The sequence below is a fragment of the Schistocerca serialis genome, chromosome 2 (genome assembly GCF_023864345.2).
Source record: "Schistocerca serialis cubense isolate TAMUIC-IGC-003099 chromosome 2, iqSchSeri2.2, whole genome shotgun sequence".
In the NCBI taxonomy this organism is placed as follows: Eukaryota; Metazoa; Arthropoda; class Insecta; order Orthoptera; family Acrididae; genus Schistocerca; species Schistocerca serialis.
Window position 1 is genome coordinate 803478008 of NC_064639.1, and position 18700 is coordinate 803496707.

Genomic DNA, 18700 nt, shown 5'->3' on the forward strand with positions numbered 1-18700 from the left:
GAGACGATCAGGTAATGAAAATTTAGAATAAGTAAAACAGTATCAAAAGAAGTTGTGTGGTGGAGCAGCACATGCAATTCACGCTTCCTAGATACTCGTTACTGCATAGAATAATTCTTTTGTCTGCGGCGTCTTCAGTATCCGTCTTCTGGAAATTTTGCTTGCAGTATATTGTGCAATCTTTTCGTTATGAGTTGGTGCTTGGTTTCCCGATGTTCTTTTGTTTAGTGCATTCGCCTTCTCTTTACCCTGAGAAACCACATACCGAAACTGAGGCACTGCCGGCTGTTCATAAGCAGTGCTCGATGAAGTTATTTCGCTTTTTATTCGTTGCCTTTAATATTCTTCTCATCAGTGGTGAGTGCTGCCTGCAGAAAGCGTTTATCTTGCGAATTCGCGTGAAAGTTTGTGTTCCCTGCGAGGCCCACTACTTGGGATTAACTTGACTGCTCCAGCCAGGTGGCTTGTTGGTCTAGGGGTATGATTCCTGCTTTGGGTGCAGGAGGTCCCGGGTTCAAATCCCGGACGAGCCCTGCCATTTTGACCGTGCTGAAGAGTAGGTGGAACTCAGCCCCGGTTGCAGCTCCTCAATGAAGAGTTGACGCCCGTTATAGCACGTGGATATAACAAGAATGCGGCACCAGTAAAGTACGTAGGTGTAATTCGGTAGAAAGGCAGACGGTAATTTTGCATGCAACGGAAAACAAGGTTGTCTTTGCGGGATATGTGCACCGTGAGTGGAGATTCAGCTTAATTGTGCGACAGTCTACCCTCATCTTACTAGCGACGGCAACAACCAAGGGGTGGCATGTAAGATTGAGCGTGGCTAAGAGTTTCTCATTATTAGTTAGCATCACACTTTGACAGAGCTGTGACAAGGCGAGTGGGTGAGCTCAGGAAAGCCAGTAGCAAGCGCACTTGAAGTAGCCCTGAAGAACCGGATTATAAATTTTGCCAGCCATAATGAAGCTAGGGGCGTTCTCAGTTACCAAATACCGGTGCAATAAGAGAGCAACAGTATTTGACAGTAAAATGACGCCCTATCCGTCTAGCATACAACATTGCTTGTCTCTGCATACGCGGACGTGAGGTCATCTCGGAAATGAAATCCGAAATATAGATTAAAATTGTTGTGTTCCCGCCCGGGATCGAACCGGGGACCTTCTGCGTGTGAAGCAGACGTGATAACCGCTACACCACGGAAACGACGGTTCTTTTCATGTACCACCCGGAGAATCGTAATAGCAACAGTTTCTCTTCTGTGTTAGCAAGGGCATCGGCTACGAGCTCCCTCCGATTCGTGAAGTTCCTGTAGTAAAAGACGTCGATGGAAACAATCCAACCGCGACAGACAGGGAGAACGCTGGCTGAGCTGCAGCCCTACATGGTGAGACCATCAAAGGTGGCGTCATTCACATGCAGTGCGTTTTCGGAACGAATAGGCTCGTTGGCCTAGGGGTATGATTCCTGCTTCGGGTGCAGGAGGTCCCGGGTAAAAAAAATCCCGGACGAGCCCTTGCGTTTTGTACAACGGTGTGGTAACAAATCGCATGGCGGCGGCTGTTTCGCGCATTTCCAGGCCTCCAAGTCAGCGCTAAAATCCGACAACCAGTTCTGAAACCGTTTCATGTTTCATTTGAGCCATGTGCACCCTGCTGATGGAACGTTTGAAGTTGATTTAAATGGTCACAGTAGAGATCGTAGCAAGTGTCTTGCTGGGTGCGACGAAAACGGGTTTCCGCCCGCAATCGAGCCGGGGACCTTCTGCGTGTTCGGCACGGCGCCTGGGCTCGGCGGCAGCTGCTGCTCTTTCCTTCCTTACGAGATACCGTCGATTCGCGCAGTCGTTATTGCAAAAGATGTCACCAAAGGCAATCGCTTCGTTAGCGGCACTTTGCCTGGGCTCGGCGGCAGCTCTACATGGAGGCACCAGCAGCCCAGCCAGGCCGCCGCCGCCACCGGTGCGCCACAGCGCAAGGAGCCGGCGGCCGCCCTGCAATGCCCCTGTCGTTGCATATTCCACCCGCCCCATATCCTCTCCATGTCTGACTCACTACGCCAAATGACACTGCAGTCGACGTGCTTATTACTATCGCTTTTGGAAGAACCGAGGCGCAGTATTCTAGTGTCGAACCGGTACTGCAAATTGGGATTAAGCAAAAATTTATTGTGTGGTCGAGCGACAGCCTCGGCTCGCTCTTCCTATATGATCGCTTCTTGTGCGGAATAATTCCTAGCTCGCCGATGGCTTCAGAGTTGGTCTTCTCGAAGTTTTGCTTTCGCACTGCATTCCGCAATCTTTTCGTTATGAGTTGTGTGCTTCGGTTTCCCGACTTTCTTGTGTTTAGTGCGTTTGGCTTCTCTTAACCCTTAGCCACCGCTTGCCGAAATTTCCACACTATCATCTGTCGATCTGCAGAGCTCGATGACGGCCTCGCGGCCGTTCCTGAGCTCGTGGAACGGTCGAATCTGTAGTTGTTTCCAGATCTCTCCCACACAACGGCCTCCCAGAAGCTTGGATTACAGAAGTACGCCACTACTCCCAGCCGGAGATTCACGATTGAAAGCAGAATGACATGAGCTACACGCAGCTCCGATTTTTTTTTTTTTTTTTGTGTCTGACCTACTTTGAAAGACTTTGTAGTCGATTTACTTACTACTATCGCTGTTGGAAACCAGGTGATAACCGCACAGTATTTTAGAGACGATCAGGTAATGAAAATTTAGAATAAGTAAAACAGTATCAAAAGAAGTTGTGTGGTGGAGCAGCACATGCAATTCACGCTTCCTAGATACTCGTTACTGCATAGAATAATTCTTTTGTCTGCGGCGTCTTCAGTATCCGTCTTCTGGAAATTTTGCTTGCAGTATATTGTGCAATCTTTTCGTTATGAGTTGGTGCTTGGTTTCCCGATGTTCTTTTGTTTAGTGCATTCGCCTTCTCTTTACCCTGAGAAACCACATACCGAAACTGAGGCACTGCCGGCTGTTCATAAGCAGTGCTCGATGAAGTTATTTCGCTTTTTATTCGTTGCCTTTAATATTCTTCTCATCAGTGGTGAGTGCTGCCTGCAGAAAGCGTTTATCTTGCGAATTCGCGTGAAAGTTTGTGTTCCCTGCGAGGCCCACTACTTGGGATTAACTTGACTGCTCCAGCCAGGTGGCTTGTTGGTCTAGGGGTATGATTCCTGCTTTGGGTGCAGGAGGTCCCGGGTTCAAATCCCGGACGAGCCCTGCCATTTTGACCGTGCTGAAGAGTAGGTGGAACTCAGCCCCGGTTGCAGCTCCTCAATGAAGAGTTGACGCCCGTTATAGCACGTGGATATAACAAGAATGCGGCACCAGTAAAGTACGTAGGTGTAATTCGGTAGAAAGGCAGACGGTAATTTTGCATGCAACGGAAAACAAGGTTGTCTTTGCGGGATATGTGCACCGTGAGTGGAGATTCAGCTTAATTGTGCGACAGTCTACCCTCATCTTACTAGCGACGGCAACAACCAAGGGGTGGCATGTAAGATTGAGCGTGGCTAAGAGTTTCTCATTATTAGTTAGCATCACACTTTGACAGAGCTGTGACAAGGCGAGTGGGTGAGCTCAGGAAAGCCAGTAGCAAGCGCACTTGAAGTAGCCCTGAAGAACCGGATTATAAATTTTGCCAGCCATAATGAAGCTAGGGGCGTTCTCAGTTACCAAATACCGGTGCAATAAGAGAGCAACAGTATTTGACAGTAAAATGACGCCCTATCCGTCTAGCATACAACATTGCTTGTCTCTGCATACGCGGACGTGAGGTCATCTCGGAAATGAAATCCGAAATATAGATTAAAATTGTTGTGTTCCCGCCCGGGATCGAACCGGGGACCTTCTGCGTGTGAAGCAGACGTGATAACCGCTACACCACGGAAACGACGGTTCTTTTCATGTACCACCCGGAGAATCGTAATAGCAACAGTTTCTCTTCTGTGTTAGCAAGGGCATCGGCTACGAGCTCCCTCCGATTCGTGAAGTTCCTGTAGTAAAAGACGTCGATGGAAACAATCCAACCGCGACAGACAGGGAGAACGCTGGCTGAGCTGCAGCCCTACATGGTGAGACCATCAAAGGTGGCGTCATTCACATGCAGTGCGTTTTCGGAACGAATAGGCTCGTTGGCCTAGGGGTATGATTCCTGCTTCGGGTGCAGGAGGTCCCGGGTAAAAAAAATCCCGGACGAGCCCTTGCGTTTTGTACAACGGTGTGGTAACAAATCGCATGGCGGCGGCTGTTTCGCGCATTTCCAGGCCTCCAAGTCAGCGCTAAAATCCGACAACCAGTTCTGAAACCGTTTCATGTTTCATTTGAGCCATGTGCACCCTGCTGATGGAACGTTTGAAGTTGATTTAAATGGTCACAGTAGAGATCGTAGCAAGTGTCTTGCTGGGTGCGACGAAAACGGGTTTCCGCCCGCAATCGAGCCGGGGACCTTCTGCGTGTTCGGCACGGCGCCTGGGCTCGGCGGCAGCTGCTGCTCTTTCCTTCCTTACGAGATACCGTCGATTCGCGCAGTCGTTATTGCAAAAGATGTCACCAAAGGCAATCGCTTCGTTAGCGGCACTTTGCCTGGGCTCGGCGGCAGCTCTACATGGAGGCACCAGCAGCCCAGCCAGGCCGCCGCCGCCACCGGTGCGCCACAGCGCAAGGAGCCGGCGGCCGCCCTGCAATGCCCCTGTCGTTGCATATTCCACCCGCCCCATATCCTCTCCATGTCTGACTCACTACGCCAAATGACACTGCAGTCGACGTGCTTATTACTATCGCTTTTGGAAGAACCGAGGCGCAGTATTCTAGTGTCGAACCGGTACTGCAAATTGGGATTAAGCAAAAATTTATTGTGTGGTCGAGCGACAGCCTCGGCTCGCTCTTCCTATATGATCGCTTCTTGTGCGGAATAATTCCTAGCTCGCCGATGGCTTCAGAGTTGGTCTTCTCGAAGTTTTGCTTTCGCACTGCATTCCGCAATCTTTTCGTTATGAGTTGTGTGCTTCGGTTTCCCGACTTTCTTGTGTTTAGTGCGTTTGGCTTCTCTTAACCCTTAGCCACCGCTTGCCGAAATTTCCACACTATCATCTGTCGATCCGCAGAGCTCGATGACGGCCTCGCGGCCGTTCCTGAGCTCGTGGAACGGTCGAATCTGTAGTTGTTTCCAGATCTCTCCCACACAACGGCCTCCCAGAAGCTTGGATTACAGAAGTACGCCACTACTCCCAGCCGGAGATTCACGATTGAAAGCAGAATGACATGAGCTACACGCAGCTCCGATTTTTTTTTTTTTTGTGTCTGACCTACTTTGAAAGACTTTGTAGTCGATTTACTTACTACTATCGCTGTTGGAAACCAGGTGATAACCGCACAGTATTTTAGAGACGATCAGGTAATGAAAATTTAGAATAAGTAAAACAGTATCAAAAGAAGTTGTGTGGTGGAGCAGCACATGCAATTCACGCTTCCTAGATACTCGTTACTGCATAGAATAATTCTTTTGTCTGCGGCGTCTTCAGTATCCGTCTTCTGGAAATTTTGCTTGCAGTATATTGTGCAATCTTTTCGTTATGAGTTGGTGCTTGGTTTCCCGATGTTCTTTTGTTTAGTGCATTCGCCTTCTCTTTACCCTGAGAAACCACATACCGAAACTGAGGCACTGCCGGCTGTTCATAAGCAGTGCTCGATGAAGTTATTTCGCTTTTTATTCGTTGCCTTTAATATTCTTCTCATCAGTGGTGAGTGCTGCCTGCAGAAAGCGTTTATCTTGCGAATTCGCGTGAAAGTTTGTGTTCCCTGCGAGGCCCACTACTTGGGATTAACTTGACTGCTCCAGCCAGGTGGCTTGTTGGTCTAGGGGTATGATTCCTGCTTTGGGTGCAGGAGGTCCCGGGTTCAAATCCCGGACGAGCCCTGCCATTTTGACCGTGCTGAAGAGTAGGTGGAACTCAGCCCCGGTTGCAGCTCCTCAATGAAGACTTGACGCCCGTTATAGCACGTGGATATAACAAGAATGCGGCACCAGTAAAGTACGTAGGTGTAATTCGGTAGAAAGGCAGACGGTAATTTTGCATGCAACGGAAAACAAGGTTGTCTTTGCGGGATATGTGCACCGTGAGTGGAGATTCAGCTTAATTGTGCGACAGTCTACCCTCATCTTACTAGCGACGGCAACAACCAAGGGGTGGCATGTAAGATTGAGCGTGGCTAAGAGTTTCTCATTATTAGTTAGCATCACACTTTGACAGAGCTGTGACAAGGCGAGTAGGGTGAGCTCAGGAAAGCCAGTAGCAAGCGCACTTGAAGTAGCCCTGAAGAACCGGATTATAAATTTTGCCAGCCATAATGAAGCTAGGGGCGTTCTCAGTTACCAAATACCGGTGCAATAAGAGAGCAACAGTATTTGACAGTAAAATGACGCCCTATCCGTCTAGCATACAACATTGCTTGTCTCTGCATACGCGGACGTGAGGTCATCTCGGAAATGAAATCCGAAATATAGATTAAAATTGTTGTGTTCCCGCCCGGGATCGAACCGGGGACCTTCTGCGTGTGAAGCAGACGTGATAACCGCTACACCACGGAAACGACGGTTCTTTTCATGTACCACCCGGAGAATCGTAATAGCAACAGTTTCTCTTCTGTGTTAGCAAGGGCATCGGCTACGAGCTCCCTCCGATTCGTGAAGTTCCTGTAGTAAAAGACGTCGATGGAAACAATCCAACCGCGACAGACAGGGAGAACGCTGGCTGAGCTGCAGCCCTACATGGTGAGACCATCAAAGGTGGCGTCATTCACATGCAGTGCGTTTTCGGAACGAATAGGCTCGTTGGCCTAGGGGTATGATTCCTGCTTCGGGTGCAGGAGGTCCCGGGTAAAAAAAATCCCGGACGAGCCCTTGCGTTTTGTACAACGGTGTGGTAACAAATCGCATGGCGGCGGCTGTTTCGCGCATTTCCAGGCCTCCAAGTCAGCGCTAAAATCCGACAACCAGTTCTGAAACCGTTTCATGTTTCATTTGAGCCATGTGCACCCTGCTGATGGAACGTTTGAAGTTGATTTAAATGGTCACAGTAGAGATCGTAGCAAGTGTCTTGCTGGGTGCGACGAAAACGGGTTTCCGCCCGCAATCGAGCCGGGGACCTTCTGCGTGTTCGGCACGGCGCCTGGGCTCGGCGGCAGCTGCTGCTCTTTCCTTCCTTACGAGATACCGTCGATTCGCGCAGTCGTTATTGCAAAAGATGTCACCAAAGGCAATCGCTTCGTTAGCGGCACTTTGCCTGGGCTCGGCGGCAGCTCTACATGGAGGCACCAGCAGCCCAGCCAGGCCGCCGCCGCCACCGGTGCGCCACAGCGCAAGGAGCCGGCGGCCGCCCTGCAATGCCCCTGTCGTTGCATATTCCACCCGCCCCATATCCTCTCCATGTCTGACTCACTACGCCAAATGACACTGCAGTCGACGTGCTTATTACTATCGCTTTTGGAAGAACCGAGGCGCAGTATTCTAGTGTCGAACCGGTACTGCAAATAGGGATTAAGCAAAAATTTATTGTGTGGTCGAGCGACAGCCTCGGCTCGCTCTTCCTATATGATCGCTTCTTGTGCGGAATAATTCCTAGCTCGCCGATGGCTTCAGAGTTGGTCTTCTCGAAGTTTTGCTTTCGCACTGCATTCCGCAATCTTTTCGTTATGAGTTGTGTGCTTCGGTTTCCCGACTTTCTTGTGTTTAGTGCGTTTGGCTTCTCTTAACCCTTAGCCACCGCTTGCCGAAATTTCCACACTATCATCTGTCGATCTGCAGAGCTCGATGACGGCCTCGCGGCCGTTCCTGAGCTCGTGGAACGGTCGAATCTGTAGTTGTTTCCAGATCTCTCCCACACAACGGCCTCCCAGAAGCTTGGATTACAGAAGTACGCCACTACTCCCAGCCGGAGATTCACGATTGAAAGCAGAATGACATGAGCTACACGCAGCTCCGATTTTTTTTTTTTTTTTGTGTCTGACCTACTTTGAAAGACTTTGTAGTCGATTTACTTACTACTATCGCTGTTGGAAACCAGGTGATAACCGCACAGTATTTTAGAGACGATCAGGTAATGAAAATTTAGAATAAGTAAAACAGTATCAAAAGAAGTTGTGTGGTGGAGCAGCACATGCAATTCACGCTTCCTAGATACTCGTTACTGCATAGAATAATTCTTTTGTCTGCGGCGTCTTCAGTATCCGTCTTCTGGAAATTTTGCTTGCAGTATATTGTGCAATCTTTTCGTTATGAGTTGGTGCTTGGTTTCCCGATGTTCTTTTGTTTAGTGCATTCGCCTTCTCTTTACCCTGAGAAACCACATACCGAAACTGAGGCACTGCCGGCTGTTCATAAGCAGTGCTCGATGAAGTTATTTCGCTTTTTATTCGTTGCCTTTAATATTCTTCTCATCAGTGGTGAGTGCTGCCTGCAGAAAGCGTTTATCTTGCGAATTCGCGTGAAAGTTTGTGTTCCCTGCGAGGCCCACTACTTGGGATTAACTTGACTGCTCCAGCCAGGTGGCTTGTTGGTCTAGGGGTATGATTCCTGCTTTGGGTGCAGGAGGTCCCGGGTTCAAATCCCGGACGAGCCCTGCCATTTTGACCGTGCTGAAGAGTAGGTGGAACTCAGCCCCGGTTGCAGCTCCTCAATGAAGAGTTGACGCCCGTTATAGCACGTGGATATAACAAGAATGCGGCACCAGTAAAGTACGTAGGTGTAATTCGGTAGAAAGGCAGACGGTAATTTTGCATGCAACGGAAAACAAGGTTGTCTTTGCGGGATATGTGCACCGTGAGTGGAGATTCAGCTTAATTGTGCGACAGTCTACCCTCATCTTACTAGCGACGGCAACAACCAAGGGGTGGCATGTAAGATTGAGCGTGGCTAAGAGTTTCTCATTATTAGTTAGCATCACACTTTGACAGAGCTGTGACAAGGCGAGTAGGGTGAGCTCAGGAAAGCCAGTAGCAAGCGCACTTGAAGTAGCCCTGAAGAACCGGATTATAAATTTTGCCAGCCATAATGAAGCTAGGGGCGTTCTCAGTTACCAAATACCGGTGCAATAAGAGAGCAACAGTATTTGACAGTAAAATGACGCCCTATCCGTCTAGCATACAACATTGCTTGTCTCTGCATACGCGGACGTGAGGTCATCTCGGAAATGAAATCCGAAATATAGATTAAAATTGTTGTGTTCCCGCCCGGGATCGAACTTTTTTTTTTTTTTTTTAACGTATATAGACTTTTATTTACAAAATAACAAATTCGTTTTACAAAATACAGTTTACATTTTACTTGTAGAGACGAGACAATCCATTCTTTATTTTTATTTTTCTGTTACTGTACTGTCCAGGTAATTATTTCATTTGGTATTTTTTTTAATTTTTTAAATATTTTTCGAAAGTCTGTCAGTCAGAGGTTTTTTTAGTTGTTTCTTGCACCGTTTATTGTTGTAGTTTAGCAATTTAGCTTTTCTGAGCCTTTGTACGCTACATTTATACGTATGGCAGAGTGAATATGGAGTAAGCATTGATTGTACGATCTAGTTATTTACAGAGAATAATTAGTATATAAGAAAACAAAGTTATTTTATGGAATTTTACTTATTACTAGTTATGGTATTATTATTGTTATTATTTTTGTAGACGTTTCGAGTTGAGGATGTGCTCTATTCATTTTAAAATAATGTTGTGTTATTGCTATCCTCTTTTTAAATCTTGTGTTAGAAAACAAGGGGGAGGCATTTTACGTTGGGTCTTGAAAAACGAGACCTTAGTGGGACATGCACTAGGCATGAAATCAGTTTGATAGAAATATTAACGAGTGTATCAGTTGTCAGCTCTTGTTTGATGGGTAAAGTGGTATCCAAAGGGGAAACGCTCATGAAAAACTATCTTAACATATTAAACAATCCAACACAAAAGAAAAAGGACATTACTATTTTATCGAATTATTAAACCTATTTTTTTTCGATTGAGCAAAGAGCAATTCACTAGGAAGCATTATATAGTGCAATTTTAGAGCTAGTTTACTATCGGTGGTGCGTGAGAGTTAGGAAGACTGAAAGGAGGAAACTGTTCGTGGTGGAAAGACAGACATATATAAGCATGTAAATCACTAGTTTCTTGTACTGATAGGCCTGTAATAGTTTTGTGGTACTCACAGTTTCGCACACCTCTCGATTGCACACGATAGAAGGTAGAAAAACAAAAAAAAAAGCACAAAAACACAAAAGACAAAGGGACACTCGGAGATACGGTTATATTGACACTATATTGTAAACTTTTACGCGTTCGATCACTTTTCACTGTCACTTTTTTTTTCTTTTTTTGATAAAAAGCACTTTAGCACTGTAACACACGCATCACTGTTGGTGCTTTTGGGATATGGGTGGACATCTGCGACTGCGGCAAGGGCGTGGGGGGGTTTGTGGCGGTGGACGGCGGCGATGGCAGCGGCGGTGGCGGTGGCGGACACGTCACGTGGCGGCAGACAGGGCGTCCCTGAAGGCGGCGGTCAGCGGGATCTCCAGGAAGTTGTGGAAAGTCTGACGATATGTAGCGCGTTGTTTTGCCCTCTTGTGCTCTTCCCACAAGTCCGTGAGGAACTGCACGCTGTCTGACTGCTTTTTGGCAATGACTGCGTGTGCAGTCATGGCGAGTATCCACATCGTGGCCGTTCGTTTTGGCCTAGGGAACGGTTTCGCGTCAGGGACAGTGAGAGCCGTGACTTGGATGTTTCTTGGGTCGCTTCTGTTCATGTGGGCTATTATCTTCTTGCTTGTCTCCCATATGTTGCTGGTTGCCCTGCATAGGAAACGGTGCTCTACAGTGTCCTTTTCGTTGCACGTTTCACAATTGGGCGATTCTTTTATCCGGATTCGCGCCAGTCTCTCGTTGGTCGGCACGGTGTTGTGCACTACTTTGTACCACGTAGATCTGGCGTGCTCCGGTATTGCTTTTTCTGAGATATTTCTCCAGACGACTGGCCAGTCGTGGTCTGGAGATTTTATCTCGATTCTTGTTCTGTGGGTTTGCCCTCTTAGTGCGCCGTTGATGTTTTTCGCCGTCCTTAGCTGCGGGTTTGTTACGGTGGGCAGTGCGTAACTCTTATCGAGGATCAGTTGCCTGATGTGTCGCATCTTAAACGGTATGTGACTGGTGTCTACCGGCGCTTCTTCTGATCGTGGCCTGTAGATGTTTATTAGGCAGGCCGTGATGCTGTCTTTGTTTTTGCCCTCCATTTGGATTGCTCTGTGGAGCAGCAGCGCAGCACACTTTGTCCTGACGTCCACCAGCCCCAGCCCTCCTTCCTCCTCCTTCAGTGAGCACGTCGCCTGCGATACTTTGAATATTTCCCGCCTCCACAGCAGGTAGTAGACGGCTCCTTGTATCGCTCGGGCGATTTCTGTTGGTGCACTCAATATCTGTGCCACGTACCAGGCTTTCGACAGGATCGTTGTGTTGATCAATTCTGCTTTTTGTCCTAATGTTAGATGTCTACTCGAGTGAGTCCTGGCGAGCCCTCGTATTGTATGTAGGGTTGTTCGCCAGTTCTGTGTCGCCATCTTTAGTGGGCATTTTTGGATGAGTATCCCTAGTGTTTTGTGGGTCTCGGTTACTCGATACCACTCCCTGTTGATGGTCAGACTTCCGTTGCCAATGGGGAGCAGCACGGTTTTTGTGGGATTGACCCTTGCTCCCGATGCGTTTTGAAATGTTTTGATTATCGGTTCTATTTCGTCTATCTCCTGTTCGTTGTTGACAAAGATTCCCACATCGTCGGCGTAGGCCATGCATGTGACCTTCTGCTGCCCGATTTGGTAACCGTGCAGGCTTGCAGCCAGTTTACGTAGCAGTGGATCAAGCGCTGCCGCGAAGAGGGCCATGGACAACGGGCAGCCTTGCCTTACTGACTTGCCTAGTTTTAACCTTTTTGTTGTCCATCCATTTACAGTTATTATCGATGAGGCGTTCTTTAGAAAGTTTCTTATAATGTCGGTGAATTTTTGTCCGAATCCGAGTTTGGTTAACGTTTGCAGGAGATATCGGTGGCTGATCCTGTCGAAAGCCTTGTGGAAGTCAACAGAAATTATTGCTGCGGTGGTTCTGCTGGTGGCGGCGTGCGCAATTACGTCTCTGTATGCGCAGGCGGCGTCGAATATGCTCCTGCCGAGCACTGCACACGTTTGCCACGGGCTGATCGCCTTCATTAACGCAGTCTTGATGTTATTTGCGAGGCATTTCGCGGCAATCTTGTAATCTGCATTCAGCAAAGTTATGGGCCTGAACTCTTCGATGTGTTTCGCTGCCTTTGTTTTTGGGAGAAGGATTACCGTCCCTTCCAGAAAGGAGGCCGGTACTGCTGTCCCGTTTAGGATTTCGTTCACCATTTCTGTCAGATGTCTTCCTACTTGGTCCCAGAGCTGGCTGTAGAATTCCTTGGGGATGCCGTCGGCTCCTGGTGCTCTGCTGTTTGCGCTGTCTTTGAGGATGGCTCTCACCTCATCCTCTGTCACGTTTTCGGTCAGTAGCGCCCGGTCTTGATTGGTCAAGAGCCGACGTGTCTCCAGCAGGATGTCTGCCGTTTTGGCATCGTCCGTCTCTTCGCTTCTGAAGAGCTTTTCGAAGTGGTTTTCCACGTGGTCCACAATTTCCCGCTTTGTGGACAGCTTGTTTCCGTCCTTATCGAGGAGTTCGGAGATAACCTTGCTGTTTGCCCTTTGCCTTTCCCTGACTAAGTGGTGCAGTGTGGCGGGCTCATCCTCGATGACGCCGTGCGTTTGACTGCGAGCGATGACGCCTTCCATTCGCTGCCGTTTCATGTTGAGCAGACGTGCTTTTAATCTTCTCACGCGCGTCAGGTACTGTAGGTCGTCAGCAGGGGCGTTAAGCGCGTCCTTAAGACAGAGTGCGTAGAAGTCTGCTGTGCTTTTCTTCCAGTATGCTTTTTCCGCGCTGTATCTGATCAGTGCTCTTCTGATCGCTGGCTTGGCAAGTTCTGTCCACCACTCTATAGTGGAGTTGTATGCGTGACGTCTTTCTGAGCATTTCCCTACTGTGTCGGAGATTTCCGACCGTAGTTTCTCGTCTTTGAGGTGTTTGACGTTTAGTTTCCATCTCGCCTTTTGTCCAGCGGTCTTTCTTCTCGGCAGGTGGATTTTGGTTTCGTATGCGCAGTGATCAGAGAAAATCACTGGGCAGACCTCTACGTGCGATACAGAGGCGGCCAACTCTCTGCTCACGTACACCCTGTCTAATCTGCTTTTCCCCGTGTTGTAATGAAAAGTGAACTCTGTGTTCTCTTTGTTGAGCAGACGCCACGAGTCGTCAAGTTTTAGACGCCTTATGAGCTCTTGCAGCTCCATGCATAGATTCGGTACCGGGATCTGATCTTCTGGTGCAGCTACGCAGTTAAAATCTCCTCCTAGCACAATGTTGGTGTCATTCTGCGGGAGGAGTTCGCAAATTCGTTCGTTGAAATATTGTCCTCTTGCCCTCTTCTTTTCTGAGCCCGACGGTGCGTATATGTTTATGAACACCGTTCCTGATATTTCTAATGCGATCCCGCTTCCATCTACCATCAGTTTTGGCTCCCCTGTCTCTATTTCTTCTCTTATCATAATCGCTGTCCCTCGTCGGGTTTCGGGGTCTATGTTACTGATAACTCTGTATCCGGGTACCTCTTCTATTTGTGTCGTTACCACCTCCTGCAGGAGAACTACGTCTGCGGTTCTATGCTGCAAGAATTCTGATAGGGCGTCTAATTTAACTGAAGAGCTCATTCTATTGACATTGCATGAGATGATCGTGTGCGTTGTTTTACTGTGCATTTATAACGAGGGTCGTCGGGCGCTTTGCTGGGGCGGGTCGGGTGTGTGCTGTGGCCGGTCAGGCCGTAGGACGACGTCATCGGGTTTGCTGGTGTGCGTTACGGTTTTTGCGGGTGGTGCGTCTGATGATTCTCCATCAGATGTCTCCATCCGTTCTGCGTTATCGTGGCTCCTCCTGGCGCCTTTCCTTTTCGGTTTTGTCGGCTTTTGCCGCTCTGTGTTGGTGTCCTTCCTCTCGTTGTCCGACTCTTTGAGCATGCGCGCAATTTTGTTAACAGATTTCTTGATGTTGGCCTCGCGCATCTCAGTAAACGTTTGTGGCGTGTTGCTGCTGGGTCCGGCCGTCTGGCTGGCCACAGCTGCTTCCTGGACGGGGGCGTCGACCTCCGCTACCTTTTGCCGTCGGATGGCAGGGGAGGGGGCGGGGGCTGCGGCCACCTCGCACTCCATTGTGCCTTCGCCCTCCGAGTCGGAGCTAAGCTGCCGTTTCTCTCCCGCGCTACCTGCGCTGGCCGCGGCCGGGGCCGGAACGGCGGCAGGGGGTGGGGGAGCCGGTGGGCTTTCCGTGGCGGCGGTCGGGGCTGCCGTTTCCGCTGTCGCTTCCGTCGCTGCTACGGCTACGACCGGCTCTTCGTTTAACCGTGGCGCTTCTCCAGCTACAGCTCCGGCGTAGTTGCCGGTAATGTTCTGTTGCTCGGCATTCGTATTCGGTTGCCGTGGCAGTTGCGCCGGTCGTTTGTTTCTTGGGCAGTTTGCGCGCATATGCTCTGTGGAGTTGCATATGGAGCACGTCTGGGGCTGGCCATTGTACTGCACCACTCCCCTGTGCCCTCCAATCATCACGAATGATGGCACGTGTTTCTTTAATACCATCGTCACCGCCCTGACGCCCGAGTCGACCTTGTATCTGTGTCCCGTTCCCCAGAACTCGCGGTTCCGGGGACCTTCTGCGTGTGAAGCAGACGTGATAACCGCTACACCACGGAAACGACGGTTCTTTTCATGTACCACCCGGAGAATCGTAATAGCAACAGTTTCTCTTCTGTGTTAGCAAGGGCATCGGCTACGAGCTCCCTCCGATTCGTGAAGTTCCTGTAGTAAAAGACGTCGATGGAAACAATCCAACCGCGACAGACAGGGAGAACGCTGGCTGAGCTGCAGCCCTACATGGTGAGACCATCAAAGGTGGCGTCATTCACATGCAGTGCGTTTTCGGAACGAATAGGCTCGTTGGCCTAGGGGTATGATTCCTGCTTCGGGTGCAGGAGGTCCCGGGTAAAAAAAATCCCGGACGAGCCCTTGCGTTTTGTACAACGGTGTGGTAACAAATCGCATGGCGGCGGCTGTTTCGCGCATTTCCAGGCCTCCAAGTCAGCGCTAAAATCCGACAACCAGTTCTGAAACCGTTTCATGTTTCATTTGAGCCATGTGCACCCTGCTGATGGAACGTTTGAAGTTGATTTAAATGGTCACAGTAGAGATCGTAGCAAGTGTCTTGCTGGGTGCGACGAAAACGGGTTTCCGCCCGCAATCGAGCCGGGGACCTTCTGCGTGTTCGGCACGGCGCCTGGGCTCGGCGGCAGCTGCTGCTCTTTCCTTCCTTACGAGATACCGTCGATTCGCGCAGTCGTTATTGCAAAAGATGTCACCAAAGGCAATCGCTTCGTTAGCGGCACTTTGCCTGGGCTCGGCGGCAGCTCTACATGGAGGCACCAGCAGCCCAGCCAGGCCGCCGCCGCCACCGGTGCGCCACAGCGCAAGGAGCCGGCGGCCGCCCTGCAATGCCCCTGTCGTTGCATATTCCACCCGCCCCATATCCTCTCCATGTCTGACTCACTACGCCAAATGACACTGCAGTCGACGTGCTTATTACTATCGCTTTTGGAAGAACCGAGGCGCAGTATTCTAGTGTCGAACCGGTACTGCAAATTGGGATTAAGCAAAAATTTATTGTGTGGTCGAGCGACAGCCTCGGCTCGCTCTTCCTATATGATCGCTTCTTGTGCGGAATAATTCCTAGCTCGCCGATGGCTTCAGAGTTGGTCTTCTCGAAGTTTTGCTTTCGCACTGCATTCCGCAATCTTTTCGTTATGAGTTGTGTGCTTCGGTTTCCCGACTTTCTTGTGTTTAGTGCGTTTGGCTTCTCTTAACCCTTAGCCACCGCTTGCCGAAATTTCCACACTATCATCTGTCGATCTGCAGAGCTCGATGACGGCCTCGCGGCCGTTCCTGAGCTCGTGGAACGGTCGAATCTGTAGTTGTTTCCAGATCTCTCCCACACAACGGCCTCCCAGAAGCTTGGATTACAGAAGTACGCCAATACTCCCAGCCGGAGATTCACGATTGAAAGCAGAATGACATGAGCTACACGCAGCTCCGATTTTTTTTTTTTTTGTGTCTGACCTACTTTGAAAGACTTTGTAGTCGATTTACTTACTACTATCGCTGTTGGAAACCAGGTGATAACCGCACAGTATTTTAGAGACGATCAGGTAATGAAAATTTAGAATAAGTAAAACAGTATCAAAAGAAGTTGTGTGGTGGAGCAGCACATGCAATTCACGCTTCCTAGATACTCGTTACTGCATAGAATAATTCTTTTGTCTGCGGCGTCTTCAGTATCCGTCTTCTGGAAATTTTGCTTGCAGTATATTGTGCAATCTTTTCGTTATGAGTTGGTGCTTGGTTTCCCGATGTTCTTTTGTTTAGTGCATTCGCCTTCTCTTTACCCTGAGAAACCACATACCGAAACTGAGGCACTGCCGGCTGTTCATAAGCAGTGCTCGATGAAGTTATTTCGCTTTTTATTCGTTGCCTTTAATATTCTTCTCATCAGTGGTGAGTGCTGCCTGCAGAAAGCGTTTATCTTGCGAATTCGCGTGAAAGTTTGTGTTCCCTGCGAGGCCCACTACTTGGGATTAACTTGACTGCTCCAGCCAGGTGGCTCGTTGGTCTAGGGGTATGATTCCTGCTTTGGGTGCAGGAGGTCCCGGGTTCAAATCCCGGACGAGCCCTGCCATTTTGACCGTGCTGAAGAGTAGGTGGAACTCAGCCCCGGTTGCAGCACCTCAATGAAGAGTTGACGCCCGTTATAGCACGTGGATATAACAAGAATGCGGCACCAGTAAAGTACGTAGGTGTAATTCGGTAGAAAGGCAGACGGTAATTTTGCATGCAACGGAAAACAAGGTTGTCTTTGCGGGATATGTGCACCGTGAGTGGAGATTCAGCTTAATTGTGCGACAGTCTACCCTCATCTTACTAGCGACGGCAACAACCAAGGGGTGGCATGTAAGATTGAGCGTGGCTAAGAGTTTCTCATTATTAGTTAGCATCACACTTTGACAGAGCTGTGACAAGGCGAGTAGGGTGAGCTCAGGAAAGCCAGTAGCAAGCGCACTTGAAGTAGCCCTGAAGAACCGGATTATAAATTTTGCCAGCCATAATGAAGCTAGGGGCGTTCTCAGTTACCAAATACCGGTGCAATAAGAGAGCAACAGTATTTGACAGTAAAATGACGCCCTATCCGTCTAGCATACAACATTGCTTGTCTCTGCATACGCGGACGTGAGGTCATCTCGGAAATGAAATCCGAAATATAGATTAAAATTGTTGTGTTCCCGCCCGGGATCGAACCGGGGACCTTCTGCGTGTGAAGCAGACGTGATAACCGCTACACCACGGAAACGACGGTTCTTTACATGTACCACCCGGAGAATCGTAATAGCAACAGTTTCTCTTCTGTGTTAGCAAGGGCATCGGCTACGAGCTCCCTCCGATTCGTGAAGTTCCTGTAGTAAAAGACGTCGATGGAAACAATCCAACCGCGACAGACAGGGAGAACGCTGGCTGAGCTGCAGCCCTACATGGTGAGACCATCAAAGGTGGCGTCATTCACATGCAGTGCGTTTTCGGAACGAATAGGCTCGTTGGCCTAGGGGTATGATTCCTGCTTCGGGTGCAGGAGGTCCCGGGTAAAAAAAATCCCGGACGAGCCCTTGCGTTTTGTACAACGGTGTGGTAACAAATCGCATGGCGGCGGCTGTTTCGCGCATTTCCAGGCCTCCAAGTCAGCGCTAAAATCCGACAACCAGTTCTGAAACCGTTTCATGTTTCATTTGAGCCATGTGCACCCTGCTGATGGAACGTTTGAAGTTGATTTAAATGGTCACAGTAGAGATCGTAGCAAGTGTCTTGCTGGGTGCGACGAAAACGGGTTTCCGCCCGCAATCGAGCCGGGGACCTTCTGCGTGTTCGGCACGGCGCCTGGGCTCGGCGGCAGCTGCTGCTCTTTCCTTCCTTACGAGATACCGTCGATTCGCGCAGTCGTTATTGCAAAAGATGTCACCAAAGGCAATCGCTTCGTTAGCGGCACTTTGCCTGGGCTCGGCGGCAGCTCTACATGGAGGCACCAGCAGCCCAGCCAGGCCGCCGCCGCCACCGGTGCGCCACAGCGCAAGGAGCCGGCGGCCGCCCTGCAATGCCCCTGTCGTTGCATATTCCACCCGCCCCATATCCTCTCCATGTCTGACTCACTACGCCAAATGACACTGCAGTCGACGTGCTTATTACTATCGCTTTTGGAAGAACCGAGGCGCAGTATTCTAGTGTCGAACCGGTACTGCAAATTGGGATTAAGCAAAAATTTATTGTGTGGTCGAGCGACAGCCTCGGCTCGCTCTTCCTATATGATCGCTTCTTGTGCGGAATAATTCCTAGCTCGCCGATGGCTTCAGAGTTGGTCTTCTCGAAGTTTTGCTTTCGCACTGCATTCCGCAATCTTTTCGTTATGAGTTGTGTGCTTCGGTTTCCCGACTTTCTTGTGT

General features: G+C 49.5%; 1 protein-coding gene and 9 non-coding genes across 10 annotated transcripts; 5 read left to right on the plus strand and 5 right to left on the minus strand.

The window, feature by feature from the left end:
- Positions 1-461: 461 nt before the first annotated feature.
- Positions 462-533, plus strand: Trnap-ugg (transfer RNA proline (anticodon UGG)). Its single transcript has one exon. It is a non-coding gene; the product is annotated as a tRNA-Pro (tRNA).
- Positions 534-1133: 600 nt separating this feature from the next.
- On the minus strand, positions 1134-1206 carry Trnav-cac (transfer RNA valine (anticodon CAC)). The gene has a single exon. It is a non-coding gene; the product is annotated as a tRNA-Val (tRNA).
- A 1956-nt stretch (positions 1207-3162) lies between these two features.
- On the plus strand, positions 3163-3234 carry Trnap-ugg (transfer RNA proline (anticodon UGG)). Its single transcript has one exon. It is a non-coding gene; the product is annotated as a tRNA-Pro (tRNA).
- A 600-nt stretch (positions 3235-3834) lies between these two features.
- Positions 3835-3907, minus strand: Trnav-cac (transfer RNA valine (anticodon CAC)). The gene has a single exon. It is a non-coding gene; the product is annotated as a tRNA-Val (tRNA).
- A 1953-nt stretch (positions 3908-5860) lies between these two features.
- Trnap-ugg (transfer RNA proline (anticodon UGG)) lies at positions 5861-5932 on the plus strand. Its single transcript has one exon. It is a non-coding gene; the product is annotated as a tRNA-Pro (tRNA).
- Positions 5933-6533: 601 nt separating this feature from the next.
- Positions 6534-6606, minus strand: Trnav-cac (transfer RNA valine (anticodon CAC)). The gene has a single exon. It is a non-coding gene; the product is annotated as a tRNA-Val (tRNA).
- A 1955-nt stretch (positions 6607-8561) lies between these two features.
- On the plus strand, positions 8562-8633 carry Trnap-ugg (transfer RNA proline (anticodon UGG)). Its single transcript has one exon. It is a non-coding gene; the product is annotated as a tRNA-Pro (tRNA).
- A 5241-nt stretch (positions 8634-13874) lies between these two features.
- LOC126456434 (translation initiation factor IF-2-like) lies at positions 13875-14747 on the minus strand. The gene has a single exon (XM_050092184.1). It carries the CDS (start codon positions 14745-14747, stop codon positions 13875-13877), a length of 873 nt encoding a protein of 290 aa, XP_049948141.1.
- A 2069-nt stretch (positions 14748-16816) lies between these two features.
- Trnap-ugg (transfer RNA proline (anticodon UGG)) lies at positions 16817-16888 on the plus strand. Its single transcript has one exon. It is a non-coding gene; the product is annotated as a tRNA-Pro (tRNA).
- A 601-nt stretch (positions 16889-17489) lies between these two features.
- Positions 17490-17562, minus strand: Trnav-cac (transfer RNA valine (anticodon CAC)). Its single transcript has one exon. It is a non-coding gene; the product is annotated as a tRNA-Val (tRNA).
- Positions 17563-18700: the final 1138 nt, after the last annotated feature.